The 27,909-nt window shown below is 36.4% G+C and overlaps 1 protein-coding gene and 1 long non-coding RNA gene across 4 annotated transcripts; both read right to left on the bottom strand.

Moving 5' to 3' along the window:
- LOC117335762 (CD151 antigen-like) lies at positions 1-27,837 on the bottom strand. Of its 2 annotated transcripts, XR_004534489.1 has the most exons (9): positions 27,780-27,837; positions 15,507-16,146; positions 11,313-11,504; positions 11,099-11,173; positions 10,246-10,344; positions 6,897-7,052; positions 5,389-5,472; positions 343-3,211; positions 1-63 (listed from the first exon to the last, which is right to left on the bottom strand). XR_004534489.1 is itself a non-coding variant. In XM_033895942.1 (8 exons), exons 2-8 carry the CDS (start codon positions 15,609-15,611, stop codon positions 3,140-3,142), a joined length of 783 nt encoding a protein of 260 aa, XP_033751833.1. In that variant the 5' UTR covers positions 15,612-16,146; positions 27,780-27,837; the 3' UTR covers positions 334-3,139. The 2 variants fall into 2 exon arrangements, 1 of the variants encoding a protein (XP_033751833.1); XM_033895942.1 differs by lacking the exon at positions 1-63 and having other exon boundaries at positions 334-3,211.
- LOC117335763 lies at positions 7,431-9,305 on the bottom strand. 2 transcript variants are annotated; one of them, XR_004534490.1, is made up of 3 exons: positions 9,280-9,305; positions 7,954-8,437; positions 7,431-7,919 (listed from the first exon to the last, which is right to left on the bottom strand). It is a non-coding gene; the product is annotated as an uncharacterized LOC117335763 (long non-coding RNA). The 2 variants fall into 2 exon arrangements; XR_004534491.1 differs by lacking the exon at positions 9,280-9,305 and having other exon boundaries at positions 7,431-7,550; positions 7,585-7,919; positions 7,954-8,488.
- Positions 27,838-27,909: the final 72 nt, after the last annotated feature.

The raw sequence follows: 27,909 nt of genomic DNA on the forward strand, positions 1-27,909 counted from the left end.
TCCGTCCAATACAATGTACACAACTCGAACTTATTAAACATCCGTCCAATACAATGTACACAACTCAGAACGTATTAAACATTTGTCCAATACAATGTATACAACGTATTAAACATCTGTCCAATACAATGTATACACCTCAGAACGTATTAAACATCCGTCCAATACAATGTATACACCTCAGAACGTATTAAACATCCGTCCAATACAATGTATACAACTCGGAACGTATTAAACATCTGTCCAATACAATGTATACAACGTATTAAACATCTGTCCAATACAATGTATACACCTCAGAACGTATTAAACATCCGTCCAATACATGTACAATTTATACACCTCAGAACGTATTAAACATCCGTCCAATACAATGTACACAACTCGAACTTATTAAACATCCGTCCAATACAATGTATACAACGTATTAAACATCCGTCCAATACAATGTATTAAACATCCGTCCAATACAATGTATTAAACATCCATCAAATACAATGTACACAACTCGGACAGAACACATCATGATGTATACATGCATTGTCATGCATTGCTAACAAAACTGCTCAGAGAATGTAAAATAATCTACAATAACAACTGTTATATAAATCTAAGGTAGCTCCTCTACTGTATACTGACTTTAGTATCATTTTCTTGTAAAAGTTGTTTTCCCTGTTTTAAAAATAAAGTTTGTCGACTAAATTTGTATGAACAGAAAATATATTCACTACAGGGGGTGGGTGTGTGGGTGGGGGTGTTTTGTCCAGAAATGTATTCCTTCAGTTGTTTACATGTCTCGAACTACAGGGTGAAAAAACATATAAATATTAAAAATATTCCGAGTAATAATGCAGAAAATGTCATGTGCCTTTAATATGGTTGTTGTGACAAAAATGAAAATGTGATATGATTCCGTACAAATGGATCTGCATTAGAGACATATATTGAAGAATCATTCTACTCTAATGTACACTGTTGTATATTAAATAGTATAACATAAACCGTGTATCTCTACACAATCTGACGAGATTATATATCACACTAAACACATAAATACTACATTCATTGACTAGACTAGTTTAATACAGAATTATCAAAGTAATCAAGTGTTTTGTTCAAAAACTACATTAATACCTTGATGTCCAAATAAGGAAACTAATTATTTCAATTCTATTTTTAGCACTGTCAATCATTATATTTTGTATGCATTATAAATTTTAGGTCTACTGGAAGATGGACTCTATCAATTTGTTCTTATATTCTTATATCTGCTGTGCTAGTATTTTAATTTTTATGAAACTATGACAATTAAAAAATGTAAATGACCCATTCCTATATAATTCTTGGAATGATTACTTGGAATATAAACACATCTAAAAGTTCAAATGCAAGGAACACCAAAAAATCTTATGCTTGACTCATCGTTGCATACAAGATGTTAGATTGGGACCTGGTTCAGTGTTCAGTGGTATACTTACTGAGAATGCCTTCCATAAAGGGAAGTAACTCACACTCAGTGTAAAGTGATTGTATGTGGTAAAACAGGCAGTGATGGAGACACACAACATGGCTATAGTACTATACATTTCCTAACAAAAATATTGCGTCACATGGCTAATAACTGCATGCATGGCCGATGTTACACTACAGTAAACATAGAGAAACACTCCAGTAAGCGCGATTATCAGTGAGATGTCAAACGTCACATTACTATTTGTTGTATATGATATATCCACAAAACTAAATACCTGGAAGATATCCACAGAACATGTTTTATGTTATGACTGTTATACAATATCTTATTATATGTTTAGAGTTTCTATTATTCATGTATATGTAAGTCACACAATTGTATGGACAATCAAGCTTTTTATCATGGAATGTACAATTTGATGTCATGATATCAAAATAAAATAAAATTCTGTCAAAACTCAAAAAAAAATCCAATTAACCAACAAATATTCATTCTTCATACAGACAGGATTTTAGTCAGACATGTTGATTCTATATTTAAAACTATTCCCCTTGTCATGTCACAATAAATCCAAAAGTTTGGTAGATTATCACAACTGTACAGTATTAACCCTTTCACCCCTACTGACCATATTGGACTTCAAATGATGAATAAATAGCAAAGTCCACTAAAGTTTCTTGGGGTTGAAAGAGTTAAACATGTTATGATATAAATTCAGATCATAGCTTCAATAAAGATCATTTAACATAGCTAATCACCTCTCACAGATCAAGCATAAATAACATGTAATACAAGTATAAAATATTATTTAGTACTGTAGTAAACAAAAATAACACAATGATTGAATAAGTAAACAAATCTTAGAGGTAACTGGCCGAATCCATTCCACAGACCCTTTCTTTATTTTTGTATTTGAAGGAATTTGAAGTCTTAAGAAAAAGCTTAAAGGTCAATGCCTCGACACAAAAATGAAACATGATGAAGCACATGTGCCATCAGATAGTTTTCAGTTATAGCCTTTTTTAGCCACAAATTCCACATGTTGCATGTTTGTGTTTATTAAAGATCAAAAACAATTATAAATATACAATTTATCCTTCAATAAGTCCTGGGGTAAACACATAAAATAGCTCTAAGAGAGAAAATTTTCTCATTTCATCATAAAGAAACGTATTTGTAAATTAACTGGGAAAATGGTATTACTTACGGGACATCAAATAGAGAGAGGGTCCAATGGATTGTAATCTCAAAATAATCTTCCGATGATTATCTTAGTTATCACCTGTTTTATATACATGGCGATCATTAACAGTCCAGATCATGGCTTATCATCAGAACAAAGGGGGTTTCTGCACACTACCCTGTGTAAAATATGTGATTTATTATTAAAAATGTTCAACTAGACGCTTATTAAAAGGTCTACAACATGTAATCTTGAAAATCGTACCAGAAATGCATTTCAGTTAGACACTTTGAACTCTTCCTAGCATTCTTGGCATATTTTCCCGGCTGGATGCCCAAAGGTCGTTAAGCATGATGTATCTACAATGTCATGATGTACAAATCCCTCAGCATAGAAGGTAGAGACTGTCATTCCAGTAACTGTTGTGTTGTAACAGAATTATCTCCCCTTATAGTCCATCACTTCCTGTCATGGTGTTGGGGTCAGTAGTGGTGTTTTATCAAATTGTCCTTGATTTTTCTTACCAAACAACATGAGAATATAATCCCAAATATCTGGAAAGAAAAAAACATCATTTTTTATTAAGATGATTATGCTAAGCAAAGATTATAATTTGTGAATTTGGAAAACAAGAGATCCCAGAGGGATCTTGGCGCCCACCATTGAATGATCTTCATAGGTTCCATGTCAGATTGATCTTTTCTCTACTTTTCCCTTCATTTTACTAATCTGTGCAAATTGAGACATCCCTCCAGTACTTTTCAAACAAGGGAATCCTAGCTATATAAGAAATTTGAGATTTAACGATAATGGCTGTTTGTTTGCCAGGTTGTTTTCAGGACAGACTGGTCCAAAAATGCAATACAAGGGACCAAGGGGAACCTACTTATGAAATTTGAGAAAGATCCATTCAGTACTTTGAGAAATAGAGATAACAAACTTCAATTGTCAAAATCCAAGATGGCGGTCTGTCGGCCATATTGTTTTCCAATTGATCTCAAAATGCAATAAGCATAACGAGGCACCAAGGGGAACCTCCATATGAAATTTGAGAAAGATCCCTTCAGTACTTTCTCAGAAATAGTGATAACAAACTTCAATTGTTAAAATCCAAGATGGCTGCCTGTCGGCCATGTTGTTTTCAGATTGGTCTCAAAATGCAATATGCATAACTAGGCACCAAGGGAAACTTACATATGAAATTTGAGAAAGATCCCTTAAATACTTTCTCAGAAATAGTGATAACAAACTTCAATTGTCAAAATCCAAGATGGCTGCCTGTCGGCCATGTTGTTTTCAGATTGGTCTCAAAATGCAATATGCATAACTAGGCACCAAGGGAAACTTACATATGAAATTTGAGAAAGATCCCTTAAATACTTTCTCAGAAATAGCGATAACAAACTTCAATTGTCAAAATCCAAGATGGCTTCCTGTCGGCCATGTTGTTTTCCGATCAGTCTCAAAAAGCAATATGCATAACTAGGCACCAAGGGAAACCTACATATGAAATTTCAGAAAGATTCATTCAGTACATTCTCAGAAATAGCGATAACAAACTTCAATTGTCAAAATCCAAGATGGCCGCCTGTCGGCCATGTTGTTTTCGGATTGGTCTCAAAAAGCAATATGCATAACTAGGCACCAAGGAAAACCTACATCTGCAATTTCAGAAAGATCCATTCAGTACTTTCTCAGAAATAGTGATAACAAACTTCAATTGTCAAAATCCAAGATGGCTGCCTGTCGGCCATGTTGTTTTCCGATTGGTCTCAAATCGCAATATGCATAACTAGGCACCAAGGGGAACCTACATGTGAAATTTGAGAAAGATCCCTTCAGTACTTTCTCAGAAATAGCGATAACAAACTTCAATTGTCAAAATCCAAGATGGCTGCCTGTCGGCCATGTTGTTTTCGGATTAGTCTCAAAACGCAATATGCATAACTAGGCACCAAGGGGAACCTTCATATGAAATTTCAGAAAGATTCCTTCAGTACTTTCTCAGAAATAGCGATAACAAACTTCAATTGTCAAAATCCAAGATGGCTTCCTGTCGGCCATCTTGTTTTCCGATTGGTCTCAAAACGCAATATGCATAACTAGGCACCAAGGGGAACCTTCATATGAAATTTGAGAAAGATCCCTTCAGCACTTTCTCAGAAATAGCGATAACAAACTTCAATTGTCAAAATCCAAGATGGCTGCCTGTCGGCCATGTTGTTTTCCGATTGGTCTCAAAATGCAATATGCATAACTAGGCACCAAGGGGAACCTATATCTGAAATTTCAGAAAGATCCATTCAGTACTTTCTGAGAAATAGCGATAACAAGAATTGTTTACGGACGGACGGACGGACGGACGGACGGAGGGACGGACGGACGGAGGGACGGACGGACGGACGGAGGGACGGACGGACGACGGACCACGGACGCAGGGCGATTTGAATAGCCCACCATCTGATGATGGTGGGCTAAAAATATATACATGTAGATCGCTGTGATCTCTGTATAAGGTAACAGTCTTTACCCTGGTACAATATATATAATTAATGCTCAGTATATAAGTATCCTACCTTAAATTGGCCCGGTATATATAATTAATGCTCAGTATTTATTAAAGTATCTTACCCTGGTACAATATAGATATTTAATGCTCCGTATGTTATTTAAGTAATTTACCCTGATACAGTATATGTAATTAATGCTCATGTATTTAAGTAATCATTACCTGTATACAACACAGTCCGAGGCCTATTCCCCCTATCAACACCAAATTAGACTTTGTGTACTGTTCAAGACGTAAACTGCAGCTCTGAAAAATAAATTGATACAAACCACATCTTAGCTGTGAAGAGTCTACTTCAAACTGTATAAATTGTAATGTTAATAGTCTGCATTAGACACGAAGATCACTTGTATCACAAGCTATGTAAGTTAAGTACAGTACAGGTGGCACAGTGCTATCACACTTGTATCACAAGCTATGTAAGTTAATTAGTACAGTACAGGTGGCACAGTGCTATCACACTTGTAATTTACCAAGGTGGCCAGGTTCAATTCCCCGATCGGACATGGAAAGGTATATGGGGCCATGTACCTGCCCGACCACGTGGGTTTTTCCTGGGTACTCTGGTCTCCTTCTACAGTAAGGCCCCTCCCACACTTCCATTTGGGTCAACAAATGTGATCGTACTGGATGTTGGAGGGGCGGGTACCGATGGTACTACCGTACTTACGTCGTACTGGATGTTGGAGGGGCGGGTACCGATGGTACTACCGTACTTACGTCGTACTGGATGTTGGAGGGGCGGGTACTGATGGTACTACCGTACTTACATCGTACTGGATGTTGGAGGGGCGGGTACTGATGGTACTACCGTACTTACATCGTACTGGATGTTGGAGGGGCGGGTACTGACGGTACTACCGTACTTACATCGTACTGGATGTTGGAGGGGCGGGTACTGATGGTACTACCGTACTTACATCGTACTGGATGTTGGAGGGGTGGGTACTGACGGTACTACCGTACTTACATCGTACTGGATGTTGGAGGGGCGGGTACTGATGGTACTACCGTACTTACATCGTACTGGATGTTGGAGGGGCGGGTACTGATGGTACTACCGTACTTACATCGTACTGGATGTTGGAGGGGCGGGTACTGACGGTACTACCGTACTTACATCGTACTGGATGTTGGAGGGGCGGGTACTGACGGTACTACCGTACTTACATCGTACTGGATGTTGGAGGGGCGGGTACTGACGGTACTACCGTACTTACATCGTACTGGATGTTGGAGGGGCGGGTACTGACGGTACTACCGTACTTACATCGTACTGGATGTTGGAGGGGCGGGTACCGATGGTACTACCGTACTTACATCGTACTGGATGTTGGAGGGGCGGGTACTGACGGTACTACCGTACTTACATCGTACTGGATGTTGGAGGGGCGGGTACTGACGGTACTACCGTACTTACATCGTACTGGATGTTGGAGGGGCGGGTACTGACGGTACTACCGTACTTACATCGTACTGGATGTTGGAGGGGCGGGTACTGACGGTACTACCGTACTTACATCGTACTGGATGTTGGAGGGGCGGGTACTGACGGTACTACCGTACTTACATCGTACTGGATGTTGGAGGGGCGGGTACTGATGGTACTACCATACTTACATCATACTGGATGTTGGAGGGATGGGTACTGATGGTACTACCGTACTTACATCGTACTGGATGTTGGAGGGGTGAGTACTGATGGCACAGTTTACTCCCACAGATTTACAGCAGCTTTCTGGTGCATTGTTGAGTGTCTCATTGTCAGTCTTTAGCCAGCGGGAATACTTCCAGTCCTCAAACGTCGCTGCTCCACAACACTTAAACTGAAAGACAATAGCATCAGTGACAACATTGTTCATAATGATAGTGAAATTTCATTGAAAATTTAATGCTTACAGGTGTAATGAATATTGATCAGTCATCCAAATTGATATTGACAACAAATACAGTCTAACAGGCATTCAATTGTTATGTTGATATTTACTTATGTTAAACATATTGCAATTTACTAAAGAAACTCAAGGTTCCCTGAATAAGCCTGTACAATGTTAAATGTTACAAACATGTGAGAACAATCGTCAGATTATGTTATCATGTAATAACACCACAACTTCATCCGTCACTAGTATAGGTCTACATTTTGAGGAAGCATTTATATCTATTTATCAACAGGAAAATTACTTAAATGATGCTTTCATGATTCTTGTTTCAGTTTGCAAGGACAAAGATAATGTTGGGAAGTAATGCAAGAAGACAAGGTGTGAGCATTTCCTCACACCTAATAGTATCATACCTCTAACATTTCCTCTATATCCTCACACCTAATAGTATCATACCTCTAACATTCCCTCACACCTAATAGTATCATACCTCTAACATTCCCTCTATATCCTCACACCTAATAGTATCATACCTCTAACATATCCTCTATATCCTCACACCTAATAGTATCATACCTCTAACATTCCCTCTATATCCTCACACCTAATAGTATCATACCTCTAACATTCCCTCTATATCCTCACACCTAATAGTATCATACCTCTAACATTCCCTCTATATCCTCACACCTAATAGTATCATACCTCTAACATTCCCTAACACCTAATAGTATCATACCTCTAACATTCCCTCTATATCCTCACACCTAATAGTATCATACCTCTAACATTTCCTCTATATCCTCACACCTTATAGTATCATACCTCTAACATTCCCTCACACCTAATAGTATCATACCTCTAACATTCCCTCACACCTAATAGTATCATACCTCTAACATTCCCTCACACCTAATAGTATCATACCTCTAACATTCCCTCTATATCCTCACACCTAATAGTATCATACCTCTAACATTTCCTCACACCTAATAGTATCAAACCTCTAACATTTCCTCATACCTAATAGTATCATACCTCTAACATTCCCTCACACCTAATAGTATCATACCTCTAACATTCCCTCATACCTAATAGTATCATACCTCTAACATTCCCTCACACCTAATAGTATCATACCTCTAACATTCCCTCTATATCCTCACACCTAATAGTATCATACCTCTAACATTTCCTCACACCTAATAGTATCAAACCTCTAACATTCCCTCACACCTAATAGTATCATACCTCTAACATTTCCTCTATATCCTCACACCTAATAGTATCATACCTCTAACATTCCCTCACACCTAATAGTATCATACCTCTAACATTTCCTCTATATCCTCACACCTAATAGTATCAAACCTCTAACATTCCCTCACACCTAATAGTATCATACCTCTAACATTTCCTCTATATCCCTCACACCTAATAGTATCATACCTCTAACATTCCCTCACACCTAATAGTATCATACCTCTAATATTTCCTCTATATCCCTCACACCTAATAGTATCATACCTCTAACATTTCCTCTATATCCCTCACACCTAATAGTATCATACCTCTAACATTCCCTCACACCTAATAGTATCATACCTCTAATATTTCCTCTATATCCTCACACCTAATAGTATCATACCTCTAACATTTCCTCTATATCCTCACACCTAATAGTATCATACCTCTAACATTTCCTCTATATCCCTCACACCTAATAGTATCATACCTCTAATATTTCCTCTATATCCTCACACCTAATAGTATCATACCTCTAATATTTCCTCTATATCCTCACACCTAATAGTATCATACCTCTAACATTTCCTCTATATCCCTCACACCTAATAGTATCATACCTCTAACATTTCCTCTATATCCTCACACCTAATAGTATCATACCTCTAACATTTCCTCTATATCCTCACACCTAATAGTATCATACCTCTAACATTTCCTCTATATCCCTCACACCTAATAGTATCATACCTCTAACATTTCCTCTATATCCCTCACACCTAATAGTATCATACCTCTAATATTTCCTCTATATCCCTCACACCTAATAGTATCATACCTCTAATATTTCCTCTATATCCTCACACCTAATAGTATCATACCTCTAACATTTCCTCTATATCCCTCACACCTAATAGTATCATACCTCTAACATTCCCTCACACCTAATAGTATCATACCTCTAATATTTCCTCTATATCCCTCACACCTAATAGTATCATACCTCTAACATTCCCTCACACCTAATAGTATCATACCTCTAACATTCCCTCACACCTAATAGTATCATACCTCTAACATTCCCTCACACCTAATAGTATCATACCTCTAACATTCCCTCTATATCCTCACACCTAATAGTATCATACCTCTAACATTCCCTCTATATCCTCACACCTAATAGTATCATACCTCTAACATTCCCTCACACCTTATAGTATCATACCTCTAACATTCCCTCATACCTAATAGTATCATACCTCTAACATTCCCTCACACCTTATAGTATCATACCTCTAACATTCCCTCACACCTAATAGTATCATACCTCTAACATTCCCTCATACCTAATAGTATCATACCTCTAACATTCCCTCACACCTAATAGTATCATACCTCTAACATTCCCTCTATATCCTCACACCTAATAGTATCATACCTCTAACATTCCCTCACACCTAATAGTATCATACCTCTAACATTCCCTCTATATCCTCACACCTAATAGTATCATACCTCTAACATTCCCTCTATATCCTCACACCTAATAGTATCATACCTCTAACATTCCCTCACACCTAATAGTATCATACCTCTAACATTCCCTCACACCTAATAGTATCATACCTCTAACATTCCCTCACACCCAATAGTATCATACCTCTAACATTTCCTCTATATCCTCACACCTAATAGTATCATACCTCTAACATTCCCTCTATATCCTCACACCTAATAGTATCATACCTCTAACATTTCCTCACACCTAATAGTATCATACCTCTAACATTCCCTCACACCCAATAGTATCATACCTCTAACATTTCCTCACACCTAATAGTATCATACCTCTAACATATCCTCTATATCCTCACACCTAATAGTATCATACCTCTATCTGCATATTATCTACAGTCTGGGTAAAAACTGGATCAAAGTTGTACTTTTCCATCATACTTTTGTTAAGGCTTCTAGTCAGCTCTTCCCGAATCTGAAACAAGCAGATTTAAGATAACACCACAGGAAGTACGTGTAGCTAACATAATAATTACATAATGTGTAACATTTCAATACAACAAATATTATTGTTAAATTAAATGGGTTTGGACTAATCACAAAATTTTGACCCCACAAAATATCATTATCATAAAAGCTCCAAACCATGAAAGAAAGTACTCACAAATATTTCATTTTATACAGAAGGTAAAGTATGTCCTTTTGAGACAAATATATTTTTACACAATTAATCCTCAAGGAAGTTGGTCAAGATATCAAAAATGGGTACATTGCAAATTCAGGCACAAATTTAAGAACAGGACACCTTATACCTTATACAATGATAATAATATTCTGCAAGAAATAAATGTTTTTTATGGCAACAATTTTCTGCATGATTTGGGAATGATTTCATCACATCAACAACTTACAATATTTTAATCGTCTCATGCACACGATGAAACTAAAAGTCCAGAAGACGAGCAATGAAAGAACTTAATTTGTGTCAAAACCATGGCTTATATAACATTACTACAGTTTATTGCAGATGGTTCATCAATACAATATTTGTATGGTTCATCAATACAATATTTGTATGGTTCATCAATACAATATTTGTATGGTTCATCAATACAATATTTGTATGGTTCATCAATACAATATTTGTATGGTTCATCAATACAATATTTGTATGGTTCATCAATACAATATTTGTAATTAAGTTGTTGGTAATCTCCTTTAATACTCACTGTGCCGTCATACATGTAGGCTAGTACACCCGAGATAGCTTCTATCAGGAATATAAATAACAGGAACACGGCGTACTGTAACAGTTAATGACAATTTATCATCTATACAAGAAACACACTGATAACTCTTTTCAATCATTGAAAATATAACTATAATTATGTGGTATTGTATGTAATTAAGATTCCACAAGTATGTATTATACATTATACCTACCAGGACTAGACAACACCTGTTTTCAACACATGCTCCAGTACATCCTACAATTCCAGACAACAGAATGAAGGCTCCGGTAGCAATGAGGAGGTAGGTCGCTACAGGGAATGCATTGCTACCCAGCAAACTAACGTAGGTAAAATTCTCCAGCCTGATATACAGACCGGTGGCCAGGAACGCCACTCCAGACAGCTGTAATGGTTAATGTCACATTACAATTGATATTTTTTTTTTTAATTAAGTTTAACAAAATTTCAATTCGCCAGAGCTTTTACTTCTGGCGTTGAACAATGATCATCAAAATCTACTTTGATGCAACCTCAGCAAATAATAGTATCTATTGAAAATGTGGTTTGTACACACAATAAATAATTCTAAGATACAATGAAAGAATGTTCATTGTCACAATGAAAAACTCTCCATATACCTTAAAACTGTTAGGTAAATACTGAGATACAATACTCATAGTTTATAGATCTTCATACTCAAATACTGGAGTTATACTGAGATACAATACTCATAGTTTATATAATTATAGGTCTTCATACTCAAATACTGGAGTTATACTGAGATACAATACTCATAGTTTATATAATTATAGGTCTTCATACTCAAATACTGGAGTTATACTGAGATACAATACTCAGTTTATAGATCTTCATACTCAAATACTGGAGTTATACTGAGATACAATACTCAGTTTATAGATCTTCATACTCAAATACTGGAGTTATACTGAGATAAAATACTCAGTTTATAGATCTTCGTACTCAAATATTGGAGTTATACTGAGATACAATACTCATAGTTTATAGATCTTCGTACTCAAATACTGGAGTTATACTGAGATACAATACTCAGTTTATAGGTCTTCATACTCAAATACTGGAGTTATACTGAGATACAATACTCAGTTTATAGGTCTTCATACTCAAATACTGGAGTTATACTGAGATACAATACTCATAGTTTATAGGTCTTCATACTCAAATACTGGAGTTATACTGAGATACAATACTCATAGTTTATAGCTATAGGTCTTCATACTCAAATAGTGAAGTTATAAGTTGATTAAAAAATCAATACTGCATGATCAGTTGAATATTTCTATTAAAATTCAAATATGCTAAGAAATTAGTCTCAAAGAACAATCAACAATCACTCAAGACATCACAGACTAAACCAGGAAATCACTACGCATCACAGACTAAACCAGGAAATCACTACACATCACACAGTACAATGTCTCTATATATCACTACATATCACACTGTACAATGTCTCTAGATATCACTACACATCACACAGTACAATGTCTCTATATATCACTACACATCACACTGTACAATGTCTCTATATATCACTACACATCACACTGTACAATGTCTCTATATATCACTACACATCACACAGTACAATGTCTCTATATATCACTACACATCACACTGTACAATGTCTCTATATATCACTACACATCACACTGTACAATGTCTCTATATATCACTACACATCACACAGTACAATGTCTCTAGATATCACTACACATCACACAGTACAATGTCTCTATATATCACTACACACCACACTGTACAATGTCTCTAGATATCACTACACATCACACAGTACAATGTCTCTATATATCACTACACATCACACAGTACAATGTCTCTAGATATCACTACACATCACACAGTACAATGTCTCTAGATATCACTACACATCACACGGTACAATGTCTCTAGATATCACTACACATCACACTGTACAATGTCTCTAGATATCACTACACATCACACAGTACAATGTCTCTATATATCACTACACATCACACTGTACAATGTCTCTAGATATCACTACACATCACACAGTACAATGTCTCTAGATATCACTACACATCACACAGTACAATGTCTCTAGATATCACTACACATCACACAGTACAATGTCTCTAGATATCACTACACATCACACGGTACAATGTCTCTATATATCACTACACATCTCACTGTACAATGTCTCTAGATATCACTACACATCACACTGTACAATGTCTCTATATATCACTACACATCACACAGTACAATGTCTCTAGATATCACTACACATCACACTGTACAATGTCTCTAGATATCACTACACATCACACAGTACAATGTCTCTATATATCACTACACAACACACAGTACAATGTCTCTATATACCACTACACATCACACAGTACAATGTCTCTAGATATCACTACACATCACACAGTACAATGTCTCTAGATATCACTACACATCACACGGTACAATGTCTCTAGATATCACTACACATCACACAGTACAATGTCTCTAGATATCACTACACATCACACTGTACAATGTCTCTAGATATCACTACACATCACACGGTACAATGTCTCTAGATATCACTACACATCACACAGTACAATGTCTCTAGATATCACTACACATCACAAAGTACAATGTCTCTAGATATCACTACACATCACACAGTACAATGTCTCTATATATCACTACACATCACACAGTACAATGTCTCTAGATATCACTACACATCACACAGTACAATGTCTCTAGATATCACTACACATCACACAGTACAATGTCTATATATCACTACACATCACACAGTACAATGTCTCTAGATATCACTACACATCACAAAGTACAATGTCTCTAGATATCACTACACATCACACATTACAATGTCTCTAGATATCACTACACATCACACAGTACAATGTCTCTATATATCACTACACATCACACAGTACAATGTCTCTAGATATCACTACACATCACACAGTACAATGTCTCTAGATATCACTACACATCACAAAGTACAATGTCTCTAGATATCACTACACATCACACAGTACAATGTCTCTATATATCACTACACATCACACAGTACAATGTCTCTAGATATCACTACACATCACACAGTACAATGTCTCTAGATATCACTACACATCACACAGTACAATGTCTATATATCACTACACATCACACAGTACAATGTCTCTAGATATCACTACACATCACACGGTACAATGTCTCTAGATATCACTACACATCACACATTACAATGTCTCTAGATATCACTACACATCACACAGTACAATGTCTCTATATATCACTACACATCACACAGTACAATGTCTCTAGATATCACTACACATCACACAGTACAATGTCTCTAGATATCACTACACATCACACAGTACAATGTCTCTATATATCACTACACATCTCACTGTACAATGTCTCTAGATATCACTACACATCACACAGTACAATGTCTCTATATATCACTACACATCACACAGTACAATGTCTCTAGATATCACTACACATCACACGGTACAATGTCTCTAGATATCACTACACATCTCACTGTACAATGTCTCTAGATATCACTACACATCACACAGTACAATGTCTCTAGATATCACTACACATCACACAGTACAATGTCTCTAGATATCACTACACATCACACAGTACAATGTCTCTAGATATCACTACACATCACACAGAACAATGTCTCTATATATCACTACACATCACACAGTACAATGTCTCTAGATATCACTACACATCACACAGTACAATGTCTCTAGATATCACTACACATCACACAGTACAATGTCTCTATATATCACAACAAATCACACTGTACAATGTCTCTAGATATCACTACACATCACACAGTACAATGTCTCTAGATATCACTACATATCACACTGTACAATGTCTCTAGATATCACTACACATCACACAGTACAATGTCTCTAGATATCACTACACATCACACAGTACAATGTCTCTAGATATCACTACACATCACACAGTACAATGTCTCTAGATATCACTACACATCACACAGTACAATGTCTCTATATATCACTACACATCACACAGTACAATGTCTCTATATATCACTACACATCACACAGTACAATGTCTCTAGATATCACTACACATCACACAGTACAATGTCTCTAGATATCACTACACATCACACAGTATAATGTCTCTAGATATCACTACACATCACACTGTACAATGTCTCTATATATCACTACACATCACACAGTACAATGTATCTAGATATCACTACACACCACACTGTTATAACAAATTAGGTTTGTTACCTTGAAAATCACAATAAACACAGGATACATACCAGAAACAGAAAGGTGAACATGTAGATGACAAATTTTAGGAAGTTCTTGCCACACAGGTCATTGTGTTTCCTTTTACGTGCACGGGGATATCTTGGTTTCATCATGATGTCTGCCCGTCTGATTTCAATGATGAAGTTTGGTTTGATTTCAGAATTGCCTCAACACAACACGGCTTCAGCTGTTATTTAGAATGACATAAAAACACAAGTCTGGAGACACACATCAAAAAATGTTCACCGTGTGTGGGCAACCCCGATTATTTCTCATTTATATATTGTATGTCCTAATATAAACTTACAGTTGGAAGAAAAAAATAATTAAAATCAAATAATTTCCTTTTGAAATCTCGTCTTACAGGGAATTATGTCAAATGTACCGAGGAAATTAAAATCTTACATTCTCAATTACAGTTTTAAATGGCCTACACAAATGGGTGTTAGGCATTTAATTTTGAATTAAATGAATCGTGTATGAGAAGTTCAACAGGTGGTGGTCCTATATAAGGCTTGTTGGATTAAAAACACCATCAAAGTGTCCACTGTTTAACCCTATCAAAGTAAAGTCTCTCTGATGCTGACCTTGGTGACCTCTGTTGGTTTGACCTTGGCCCCAAACTCTCATATGTTCTTCCTATCCAACCTAAAGGAAAAAGATCAAAAGTGGATTTTAGTGATATCACAGCTTTGTTGTAGTAAATGTTCTCACATTTCGAAGAAATTTATTTGGTAATTTTTTTTAAAACTTCCATTACAATAAATATATACTTGTACATTTTACATACCACATTTAACCCAAATACTTTGCAGATATCTTAACTGCTTGAACAACACATTTATACATTACAACAACACCAGTTCATGTAATTTAACAGTGGCAGTATTTTTCTCATACATGGTCAAAGACGATAATTACCAGAATATTTGTTTGTAAAAATGAAATGTAAACTCTTTCCTATAAAGCAAAAAAAATTAGATAAGTCAAAATTGATTTTATGATTCCAAAAATATTACTGTCTATTAAACACTTGATTAAATAAATAAAACATATTTTTTGTATAATAGATTAATATTGATACCAAATATATTGTGATTAAATCTGTATGTGTAAGCAAACAATACTCAAAATAATGTACACTAATAAGAAATGATTAATTCTATCCAAATTTAATCATATATACCAAAACATTTGTAAGTTTGTATTGTACATGTGAATTTCCATCACAAAAATTATACCAAACACAGAATTAGTCATATCTCGTATCCTGTCAATGGCAGATTTAGTGACATATATTTATGATTTTTTAATCACTTTTTAGACACATTTTACAACATACTTAAGCAGATGATGAACGATCATGGCCTAAACATCTGGAAAAGCTGTAAGTGTCCCACTGTCCCTCGGAACATGTATTATGTCCTGTAAGCTATATGTGGCATCTTAAAATATCGGCAACCATATCTTACAAAAAATACCAGCAGTTGCTGGTGACAACTTGATAATGTCTATAATAAGATTATATTATATCAGTGGTGAACCGGACGTCTCATTGTAAACTGAAGGACTTGAGTTCAACATTGGTAGAGCAATTTATTATGTTAGAGTCCTATTATAGGACTCTAACATTACATCGTATAGATTCCAGCTCTGTGGTTTGGTTTTATTAAAGCAGCTATAAATGAACGTTTGAAAATATATACATTTATAGCTTGAGAAACAGACAATCTGTTTTGATCTTTAGACATGTGGATATTTGTAACGGATCCCATACGATATTAGCAAACTTTCAGGTCCGATATATAGCATAGAAACATCACATGTCTGGATATTTGCTGTACTTTGAATGTGAAGAATGTGGGAGAATGATGAGGCCCTGTAATATATAGCCCTACCTACAGCCACACAATGTAACTGCAGCATCTCATCATTCAAATATGATGATTGGAATTTGGTGTAGACTTGTAACATGTGTATACCTACTGATACATGTAATTATCACTTAGAGGACAGCGTATCAATTATATCATTATCTGTAACAAATTCCTCCTGGTCTGTACAAATAATAAATTATGTACTGGTCTGTACAAGTAATAAATTATGTACTGGTCTGTACAAATAATAAATTATGTACTGGTCTGTACAAATAATAAATTATGTACTGGTCTGTACAAATAATAAATTATGTACATGTACTTTAGTAGTTTAGTATTTTTTAGCATTTTGCTAATTTTCAAATGTTACAGTAGATATCACTATTAATTATGTACAACATTTATACTCTAATGTGCTTCAATGGCATTTTAAGACAATGTAATACTTTTTATTTAGTGTTCAACAATGTAATACATTTCATTTAAGTGTTCAGCAATGTACAGAACATATATAATATCAACTAAAGCAATTACATGATGATATGTACAGGAAATCTGCGAGAGACTTTAATAACTTAACATGTAAACAGGTGATACGGTAAATAAAGAATCTATTTAATTTGGGTATCATTTATAAACACAACTGTACATATAAAACAATTGATGTACAAACATTACCTACCTGTTGTGTATGTCCGTGTGTGTGGTGTAGATATTGTAGCCAGTAACATTTAACAGAACCATCTGGACGGTGTGTATATAACTAATGCTAGACAGTAAATGTCACACAGCATGGTATACTGTTCGGCTATGTACAGCTAAATCAGCTACAACACTACTCCTGACAGGGTAACAAGTTGGATTTGATAATACCGACTAGTCAAGGACATACTAAGGGGATAGAGTGAACATTGTAAAGGACGTTTGTGTGAATGGGATCTTGGACTGTTAATTGAAGTACTTGAGTGAACATAATGTCTTACAGGTGTCAGAGATTATGTGAATGTCATGTCATATATGACTTTGTGTAAATGTTGTAGCATACATAAAATTGTATAAATGTCATGTCATACATGACTTGGTGTAAATGTCATTTCATATATGAGATTTTGTTTATGTCATGCCATAAATGACATGTGTAAAAAGCCATGTCACACATTACAAGAGTGATTGCCATGTCATACATGACTTTGTGTAAATGTGTACATATATACATGTATATACATTTAAAAAGAATAAAAAAACACGACACAGCAGCTAGCGCTTTCGTCACGTCTAGGTGACTCTTCAGAATGTTTTATTTTTTTAAATTGTCGACGTGACGTCATAAATGTATGACGTCACTATACATTCTAAGGGACATCACAATGAAGTGGAGATTTAAAGATTTGATGATAATAAAAAAATGTATTTAAAAGAAATATATATACAATCGGCGGGGTTCGAACCCACAATAGAGGTGATAACGGAATCAAAAGACGATGTACCTTACCATATGAGCTAGCGAGGTTACAACTAAATTTAGGAAATAATTCATATATATTGTAATTATAAACTGTATTACATGCATTGTGTAATAAAATACTAGAAAATGAAAAAATTACATAGATCAAATATGCATAGATTATGCTTAAGTAAGTATGATACATGTATATATATATATATATATATATATATATGTATGTGTGTGTTGATACTTTGATATTACTCGATATGTTACATATTTGTTGTACTGTTCAAACTGGGTTTGAGAAGTTTGATTAATTCAGATTCCTTTGCTTCGCGTTTGATTACATCCGCATTACTCATTTGATAAATAGGAAAGATTTTAAACTCACCATTTGAACATTGATGTATATGTTTACTAACCGGTAGAAATCTTAAGTGGTCTGTGCGTATTTGTTGCCTATGTACTGTCATTCTAGTTCTTAACTCTGTACCAGTTTGGTCAATGTAAAAATCCGAACAGTTACTACAAATTAAAGCATAAATGACATTGCTTGATTTACAATTCATATTCTTTTTAACCTTGAAAATAAAGCCATCTCTTAACTCAATTTCACTTCCTTGTATAATATTGCAACAAGTCCCACATATAATAAGTGTAATGTCGTAGAGGACACGTCGTAAGTGTAATGTCGTAGGGGACACGTCGTAAGTGTAATGTCGTAGGGGACATTGTGTAAGTGTAATGTCGTAGAGGACATTGTGTAAGTGTAATGTCGTAGAGGACATTGTGTAAGTGTAATGTCGTAGAGGACATTGTGTAAGTGTAATGTCGTAGAGGACATTGTGTAAGTGTAATGTTGTAGAGGACATTGTGTAAGTGTAATGTTGTAGAGGACACATCGTAAGTGTAATGTCGTAGAGGACACGTCGTAAGTGTAATGTTGTAGAGGACATTGTGTAAGTGTAATGTCGTAGAGGACATTGTGTAAGTGTAATGTCGTAGAGGACATTGTGTAAGTGTAATGTCGTAGAGGACACGTCGTAAGTGTAATGTCGTAGAGGACATTGTGTAAGTGTAATGTCGTAGAGGACATTGTGTAAGTGTAATGTCACAGAGGACATTGTGTAAGTGTAATGTCGTAGAGGACATTGTGTAAGTGTAATGTCGTAGAGGACATTGTGTAAGTGTAATGTCGTAGAGGACATTGTGTAAATGTAATGTCGTAGAGGACATTGTGTAAGTGTAATGTTGTAGAGGACATTGTGTAAATGTAATGTCGTAGAGGACATTGTGTAAGTGTAATGTCATAGAGGACATTGTGTAAGTGTAATGTTGTAGAGGACATTGTGTAAATGTAATGTCGTAGAAGACATTGTGTAAGTGTAATGTTGTAGAGGACATTGTGTAAATGTAATGTCGTAGGGGACACGTCGTAAGTGTAATGTCGTAGAGGACATTGTGTAAGTGTAATGTCGTAGAGGACATGTCGTAAGTGTAATGTCGTAGAGGACATTGTGTAAGTGTAATGTCGTAGAGGACACGTCGTAAGTGTAATGTCGTAGAGGACACGTCGTAAGTGTAATGTCGTAGAGGACATTGTGTAAGTGTAATGTCGTAGAGGACATTGCGTAAGTGTAATGTCGTAGAGGACATTGTGTAAGTGTAATGTCGTAGAGGACATTGTGTAAGTGTAATGTCGTAGAGGACATTGTGTAAGTGTAATGTCGTAGAGGACATTGTGTAAATGTAATGTCGTAGAGGACATTGTGTAAGTGTAATGTTGTAGAGGACATTGTGTAAATGTAATGTCGTAGAGGACATTGTGTAAGTGTAATGTCATAGAGGACATTGTGTAAGTGTAATGTCGTAGAGGACATTGTGTAAGTGTAATGTCGTAGAGGATATTGTGTAAGTGTAATGTCGTAGAGGACATTGTGTAAGTGTAATGTCTTAGAGGACATTGTGTAAGTGTAATGTCGTAGAGGACATTGTGTAAGTGTAATGTCACAGAGGACATTGTGTAAGTGTAATGTCGTAGAGGACATTGTGTAAGTGTAATGTCATAGAGGACACGTCGTAAGTGTAATGTCGTACAGGACATTGTGTAAGTGTAATGTCGTAGAGGACATTGTGTAAGTGTTATGTCGTAGAGGACATTGTGTAAGTGTAATGTTGTAGAGGACAATGTGTAAATGTAATGTTGTAGAGGACAATGTGTAAGTGTAATGTCGTAGAGGACACTGTGTAAGTGTAATGTCGTAGAGGACATTGTGTAAGTGTAATGTCGTAGAGGACATTGTGTAAGTGTAATGTCACAGAGGACATTGTGTAAGTGTAATGTCGTAGAGGACATTATGTAAATGTAATGTCGTAGAGGACATTGTGTGAGTGTAATGTCGTAGAGGACATTGTGTAAGTGTAATGTCGTAGAGGACATTATGTAAATGTAATGTCGTAGAGGACATTGTGTAAGTGTAATGTCGTAGAGGACATTGTGTAAGTGTAATGTCGTAGAGGACATTGTGTAAGTATAATGTCGTAGAGGACACGTCGTAAGTGTAATGTCGTAGAGGACATTGTGTGAGTGTAATGTCGTAGAGGACATTGTGTAAGTGTAATGTCGTAGAGGACACGTCGTAAGTGTAATGTCGTAGAGGACATTGTGTAAGTGTAATGTCGTAGAGGACATTGTGTAAGTGTAATGTCGTAGAGGACATTGTGTAAGTGTAATGCCGTAGAGGACATTGTGTAAGTGTAATGCCGTAGAGGACATTGTGTAAGTGTAATGTCGTAGACGACATTGCGTAAGTGTAATGTCGTAGAGGACATTGCGTAAGTGTAATGTCGTAGAGGACATTGCGTAAGTGTAATGTCGTAGAGGACATTGCGTAAGTGTAATGTCGTAGAGGACATTGTGTAAGTGTAATGTCGTAGAGGACATTGTGTAAGTGTAATGTCGTAGAGGACATTGTGTAAGTGTAATGTCGTAGAGGACACGTCGTAAGTGTAATGTCGTAGAGGACATTGTGTAAGTGTAATGTCGTAGAGGACATTGTGTAAGTGTAATGTCGTAGAGGACATTGTGTAAGTGTAATGTCGTAGAGGACATTGTATAAGTGTAGAGGTCATTGTGTAAGTGTAATGTCGTAGAGGACATTGTGTAAGTGTAATGTCGTAGAGGACATTGTGTAAGTGTAATGTCGTAGGGGACATTGTGTAAGTGTAATGTCGTAGAGGACATTGTGTAAGTGTAATGTCGTAGAGGACATTGTGTAAGTGTAATGTCACAGAGGACATTGTGTAAGTGTAATGTCGTAGAGGACATTGTGTAAGTGTAATGTCGTAGAGGACATTGTGTAAGTGTAATGTCGTAGAGGACATTGTGTAAGTGTAATGTCGTAGAGGACATTGCGTAAGTGTAATGTCGTAGAGGACATTGCGTAAGTGTAATGTCGTAGAGGACATTGCGTAAGTGTAATGTCGTAGAGGACATTGTGTAAGTGTAATGTCGTAGAGGACATTGTGTTAGAGTAATGTCGTAGAGGACATTGTGTAAGTGTAATGTCGTAGAGGACATTCTGTATTGTAGAGGAGTAAGTGTAACGCTGTAGGGGACACATGTGTAAATGTTATGTTGTAGAACTGGGAGTCTGACCCCTCAGATCACATATGTATGTTGTAAACAGATATAGCCAGTAGATAGAATTGGGAGTCTGACCCTCCCCTCCCCCAGATTATTCGTCAGTGTTCTGGGGTTGGATCCGGGTTACATAATTAACAGTTATCATAGGAAAGTAACAAGTCCCTATGGGTAAAGCAGGCCTCTGATGTTGTATGTTTGAAGTACTAGTACTATAATCTTATCTACACAAATCTATAGAGAACAGAAAGATTTATATTTGATCAATTGTCATGACATTTCCAAAAAGAAACAATAAAACAGTATAATCTCAATCACTATATACTGTACAGTAGTGTAACATAACATCTGTCAAAACAGCAAAGGCAGCTTTTTTTGTGAGCTCACACAAACATATATATATATATATATATAGATATAGTCCCTTAGAGGTTTTGTGTTCAACTTCACACATACACTGTTCATGACACATAATAAGTGTCACACCTATCACATATACAAAGAAATTCATATAGTGTTACAACAATATAAAACTATATATACTTCCAAAGACTAAACAAGGGCCTTTTGGAGGGCCACAACATACGCCCGCCGCAATATTTGACACTTGGAAGGGGGTAGTTTCACAGGTTGTAATGCTTTAAAATGAAGTATCATTGTTGGAAAGTTGGAAGGAGATATTGATACACATAATGGTGTGTAGTTGAAACCGAAGGGCAACTTTAAAATGATGAGATGTATATATGTTGCAAATATGGGAAACCTTGGTTTAGACACAACAACACAAAAATTAGTTCACATGTTTATATACAGAATATACAGAGCCTGGGTCGGGTAGTTTTGAAGTTATGGTCCGGATAAGTAAAATCATCAAAGGGCAATAACTCCGCTAATAAGGGGTAGGGGGCATAATTTTGGTATGTGACACTCCGGCTCATCTAGATGTATATTTGTGTTAAGTATAGAGAGCTCAACACCATATGTGGCCGAAGTAAAATCATCAAAGGGGAATAACTCCACAAATACGGGGGTAAGGGGCATGATTTTGGTATGTGACACTCCGGCTCATCAAGATGTATATTTGTGTCAAGTATGGAGAGCCGTGGTCGAGTAGTACTGGAGATATGGTCCGGACACCATATGTGCCCGAAGTAAAATCATCAAAGAGGAATAACTCCACAAATAAGGGGGTAAGGGGCATGATTTTGGTATGCGACACTCCGGCTCATCAATATGTATATTTGTGTCAAGTATGGAGAGCCTGGGTCGAGTAGTACTGGAGTTATGGTCCGGACAAGTTAAATCATCAAAGGGGAATAACTCCGCAAATACGGGGGTAAGGGGCATGATTTTGGTATGCGACACTCTGGCTCATCAAGATGTATGTGTCAAGTATGGAGAGCCTGGGTCAAGTAGTATTGGAGTTATGGTCTGGACACCATATGTGCCCGCCCACCCACCCGCCAGCCCGCCAACATGACAACATAATACGTCCCGTCTTTCGTCGGGCGTATAAAAATACCTGTGTTCCTTCTAACCATACAGTATATTGTCTACCCTGAAGTTTATTTGGTCATTTTGAGGGAAGGAAAATGAAAGTGAGTGATCCCCTATATATACAGGTGTATCATACTTTTAGTTAACTACGAAAAAATAAAAAGACTTCCTGACCTTCCTACCCTATTTTTTTCGGGCATATTAAATAAAACATCATTCTTTTGGCCTTATTTAGGATTGAAGGATTAAATCTCTCTCCCATTCCATCCTCATTAACAGTTTATCAACAAGCATTATTTCAAGGGTACTACCAAATTTATCCTGCAATGAACCCAATGGGAAAATACACAGACTCCAAGTCGTGGTTTATAAGATATATGAACTAGCATTTGTTGTTAATTCTTCCAAACAGCAAGTAATGATACGGTTACACCATATGACACCATGTTTGTCGCAAGAATAGCACTACAGCGCTTACTGTTCACTGTTTTAAATATGCGACTTTAAATAAAAATTCTTGTATCTTGTATCTTGTATGATATTTCATTTGATGCTTGTTTAATAGTTAACCAATGGGAAGAAATTTTCCTGACATGCGTGACTTGTTTATCCAATAAAAATCTTACAGCCCAGTCAAATTTAACAACGCACAATTTTGTAAAAACAAGAGGCCCAGAGGGCCTGTATCGCTCACCTGGATTTCATGAGATATGAAACAAGAATGATGATTAAGTACATTTGTAACTGGTATTGCTATGTCCATATATCATAGATATCTTATATGGGTACGTGAGGTTTTTATGCCAAAAAAATGCATTAATCCATGAAATGAAATTGACTTTTGAGGATTTTATGTCAACAAATGCATCAATCCATGAAATAACTTTTTGCGCAACCCCATAGGGATGCTACCACACAAATGTGAGTGATATCCATTGCCTAGTTTCAGAAAAGAAGTTGTTTAAACCAATTGACCCCTTTTGATCCTGTCCTCTGCACCCCGGGGGGGGGGGGGGGGGGGGGGGGATGCTATCCTGCCAAAAGGATGCTACCAGCATCCCTTGCTTAGTTTCAGAGAAGAAGTTGTTCATATCAATTCAGCCAAATTGACCCCTCTTGGCCCCGCTCCTCAGGCCCCCAGGGGTCAGCCTCACCATTTGTACAATTTTGAATGCCCACCCAATAGTGATGCTACCAGGTAAATATGAGCAATATCCATTGCTTGGTTTCAGAGAAGAAGTCGCTTATATCAATATAGCCCAATTGACCACATTTGGCCCCGCCCCTCAGGCCCCATCATTTGTACAATTTTGAATCCCCACCCCATAGTGATGCTCCTAGGCAAATATGAGCGATATCCATCACTTAGTTTCAGAGCAGAAGTCAATTATATGAATATAGCCCGATTGACCACATTTGGCCCCGCCCCTCAGGTCCCTGGGGGGGGGGGGGGGGGTCAGTCCCATCATTTGTACAATTTTGAATCCCAACCCCATAGTGATGTTACCAGGCAAATATGAGTGACAGACATAGCTTGGTTTCAGAGAAGAAGTCGTTTATATCAATATAGCCAGATTGACCACATTTGGCCCTGCCCCTCAGGCCCCTGGGGGGTCAGCACCATCATTTGTACAATTTTGAATCCCCACCCTATAGTGATGCTACCAGGCAAATATGAGCGATAGCCATTGCTTGGTTTCAGAGAAGAAGTCGTTTATATCAATAGCACAAAAATGACCCCTTTTGGCCCCGCCCCAGAGGCCCCACGGGGGTCAGCCCCATCATTTGTACAATTTTGAGTCCCCTACCCATAGGGATTTCTCTGACCAAATTTGGTCAAATTCTGATGTGTGGTTATGAAGAAGAAGTCAATTGTTGACGGACGGACGGACGACAGACGGACGGACGACGGACGCAGCGGTATGGCATAAGCTCACCTTGGTCCTTCGGACCAGGTGAGCTAAAAAGTGAAAAAATATAATTAACATTACTGCTTTACAGTAAAAGCTGGATATGTGAAACTTGGAAAATTTGCTGTAATTTTGCAGAGGCAAGGATGCATGGATCACTTGGACCTTGAATGAAATTACTGGCATGAGGAACGGCTTGGACAATCATACACATTGTAAGGCAATGTAATACTAAGAGTATAAATCCAGGATAATTGTATACTAAGGATAAAATCTAGAGATAGGCATTGTAGTTTTTAAGGTCAAAGTCATTATATGTACATTCTAGGTACCAGTGTAGTATTAAAACTCGTCTGACATTTAACACTACTCGTTAACATAGCAGTGTATACAGGAATGCTTCATCTTGTCGATGGTGGAAAATAAATGTCTGTCAGGAGAGCCAATAGCTATACATGTACAAGTGAATGCCAATGTAGATTTTGATATATAAATGTGTAGGCCTTTAAAAATGGATATAAGGTTATTGATATTACAACAATTTCCACTTTTCTGATATTGGATATAAAATAATCTTTAATCTTCTTTTAATGTTACATAAAAACTCTTTAGTCATACATTACAAAGTAAAGGACTGTCAGATGATCATGAGGAGTATTTTTAAACATGTAAAGGACAGGCATTTATTTATTTATTTCTCTATGGTTCAATCCAGTCAACACCTTCAATTTTGAAATGCATCTCCAGCAATGAAAACATAATTCTCAGGTGAAAATCACACTCTAACTTATTTACTATAAAGCGATCTACCTCAATATGATATAACATGTTCAGTTTTAATCTTTTTTACTGAAGCTCATTGATGACAGCGTGTGAGGGTAAAAAGATCTCTTCTTTTTTTCATACACCACGTATACGGGGACATATACTATGGCTATAGAACAAAAATACATAACTACTTTTAATGAAACACTAGTTGTCTTTTTTTCACAGGAAAGTGTACAATGTCATGTACCGGAAAGTTATAAAATCTTAAAATCATAATGAGATGAAGAGAATATTTCATTTTCTTCAGTGGTGATTTTTATTCCCTTAATTAACAAGAGCTTTAGCTGAGACAGACTTAAGGGTTTGAGAACATCAATGGCCCTGGGAAGATATATATGCAGCAGTCCTTATAATATATGACTAACGTTTGTATTTTGATTTTTAACGTTAGTTATCGGATATTTATTGTTTGCTATTTCCAAACCTCAAGATAATTTTTTTTGAGGTCCAACAAATAACAAAAATAGATTACCAAATATCTGACAATGAACTAAAACCCATGTTACGAATCTTAAAAAGTCACAACATTATAGGGCCAGCAAACATATTTATATTGAAAACATTTGTATTTTATTATTACAATTTGCAAAGAAAATTGGTGAAACACGCACCTGATTTGTCTGCAATCCATCATTAGCGGCCGAGACATTGGCTATGTTTAAAATGTTGTTGTCCGTAATGGCAGAGACCTATATACTAGTATATAGGTCTCTGGTAATGGTAATCACAGGATTTAAATATACATCTGATGTACGATCCATATAAAAATACCCTGTATACTACGATATCCGTGGCCGCGATAATACGTTTCACTGCTAGATCCTAATACCCTATTCGTGCAGCCTTCCCAGTGGCATGTGCGCGAGTCTGCTGTGTTGGAATTTCTCTCTTTGTATTGCAACATTTATAATTTGCAGTGAGCTCAAAGAGCAGATGATTCATTCGTCAGATCACTGTGACATTCGGGAGCACATGCACCACTAGCACACACGTGAATTATGTTTATGTTAATACACGAAATATTTACGTGCTCTGATGTATACTTTCTTAATTAGAATGTTTATGATTTTGAAACTTACCTGTATTTTTTTCTTTGTTGTTGATAAGTGTTTATGTACCTTTTTCACCGGAAGTTACAGAAACTAAATGAAAAGTGGACAATATCCGGACTTTAAAATTGAGTAGACAAATGTTCTATATAGCAGCCAA

The sequence above is a fragment of the Pecten maximus genome, chromosome 10, assembly GCF_902652985.1.
Source record: "Pecten maximus chromosome 10, xPecMax1.1, whole genome shotgun sequence".
In the NCBI taxonomy this organism is placed as follows: domain Eukaryota; kingdom Metazoa; phylum Mollusca; class Bivalvia; order Pectinida; family Pectinidae; genus Pecten; species Pecten maximus.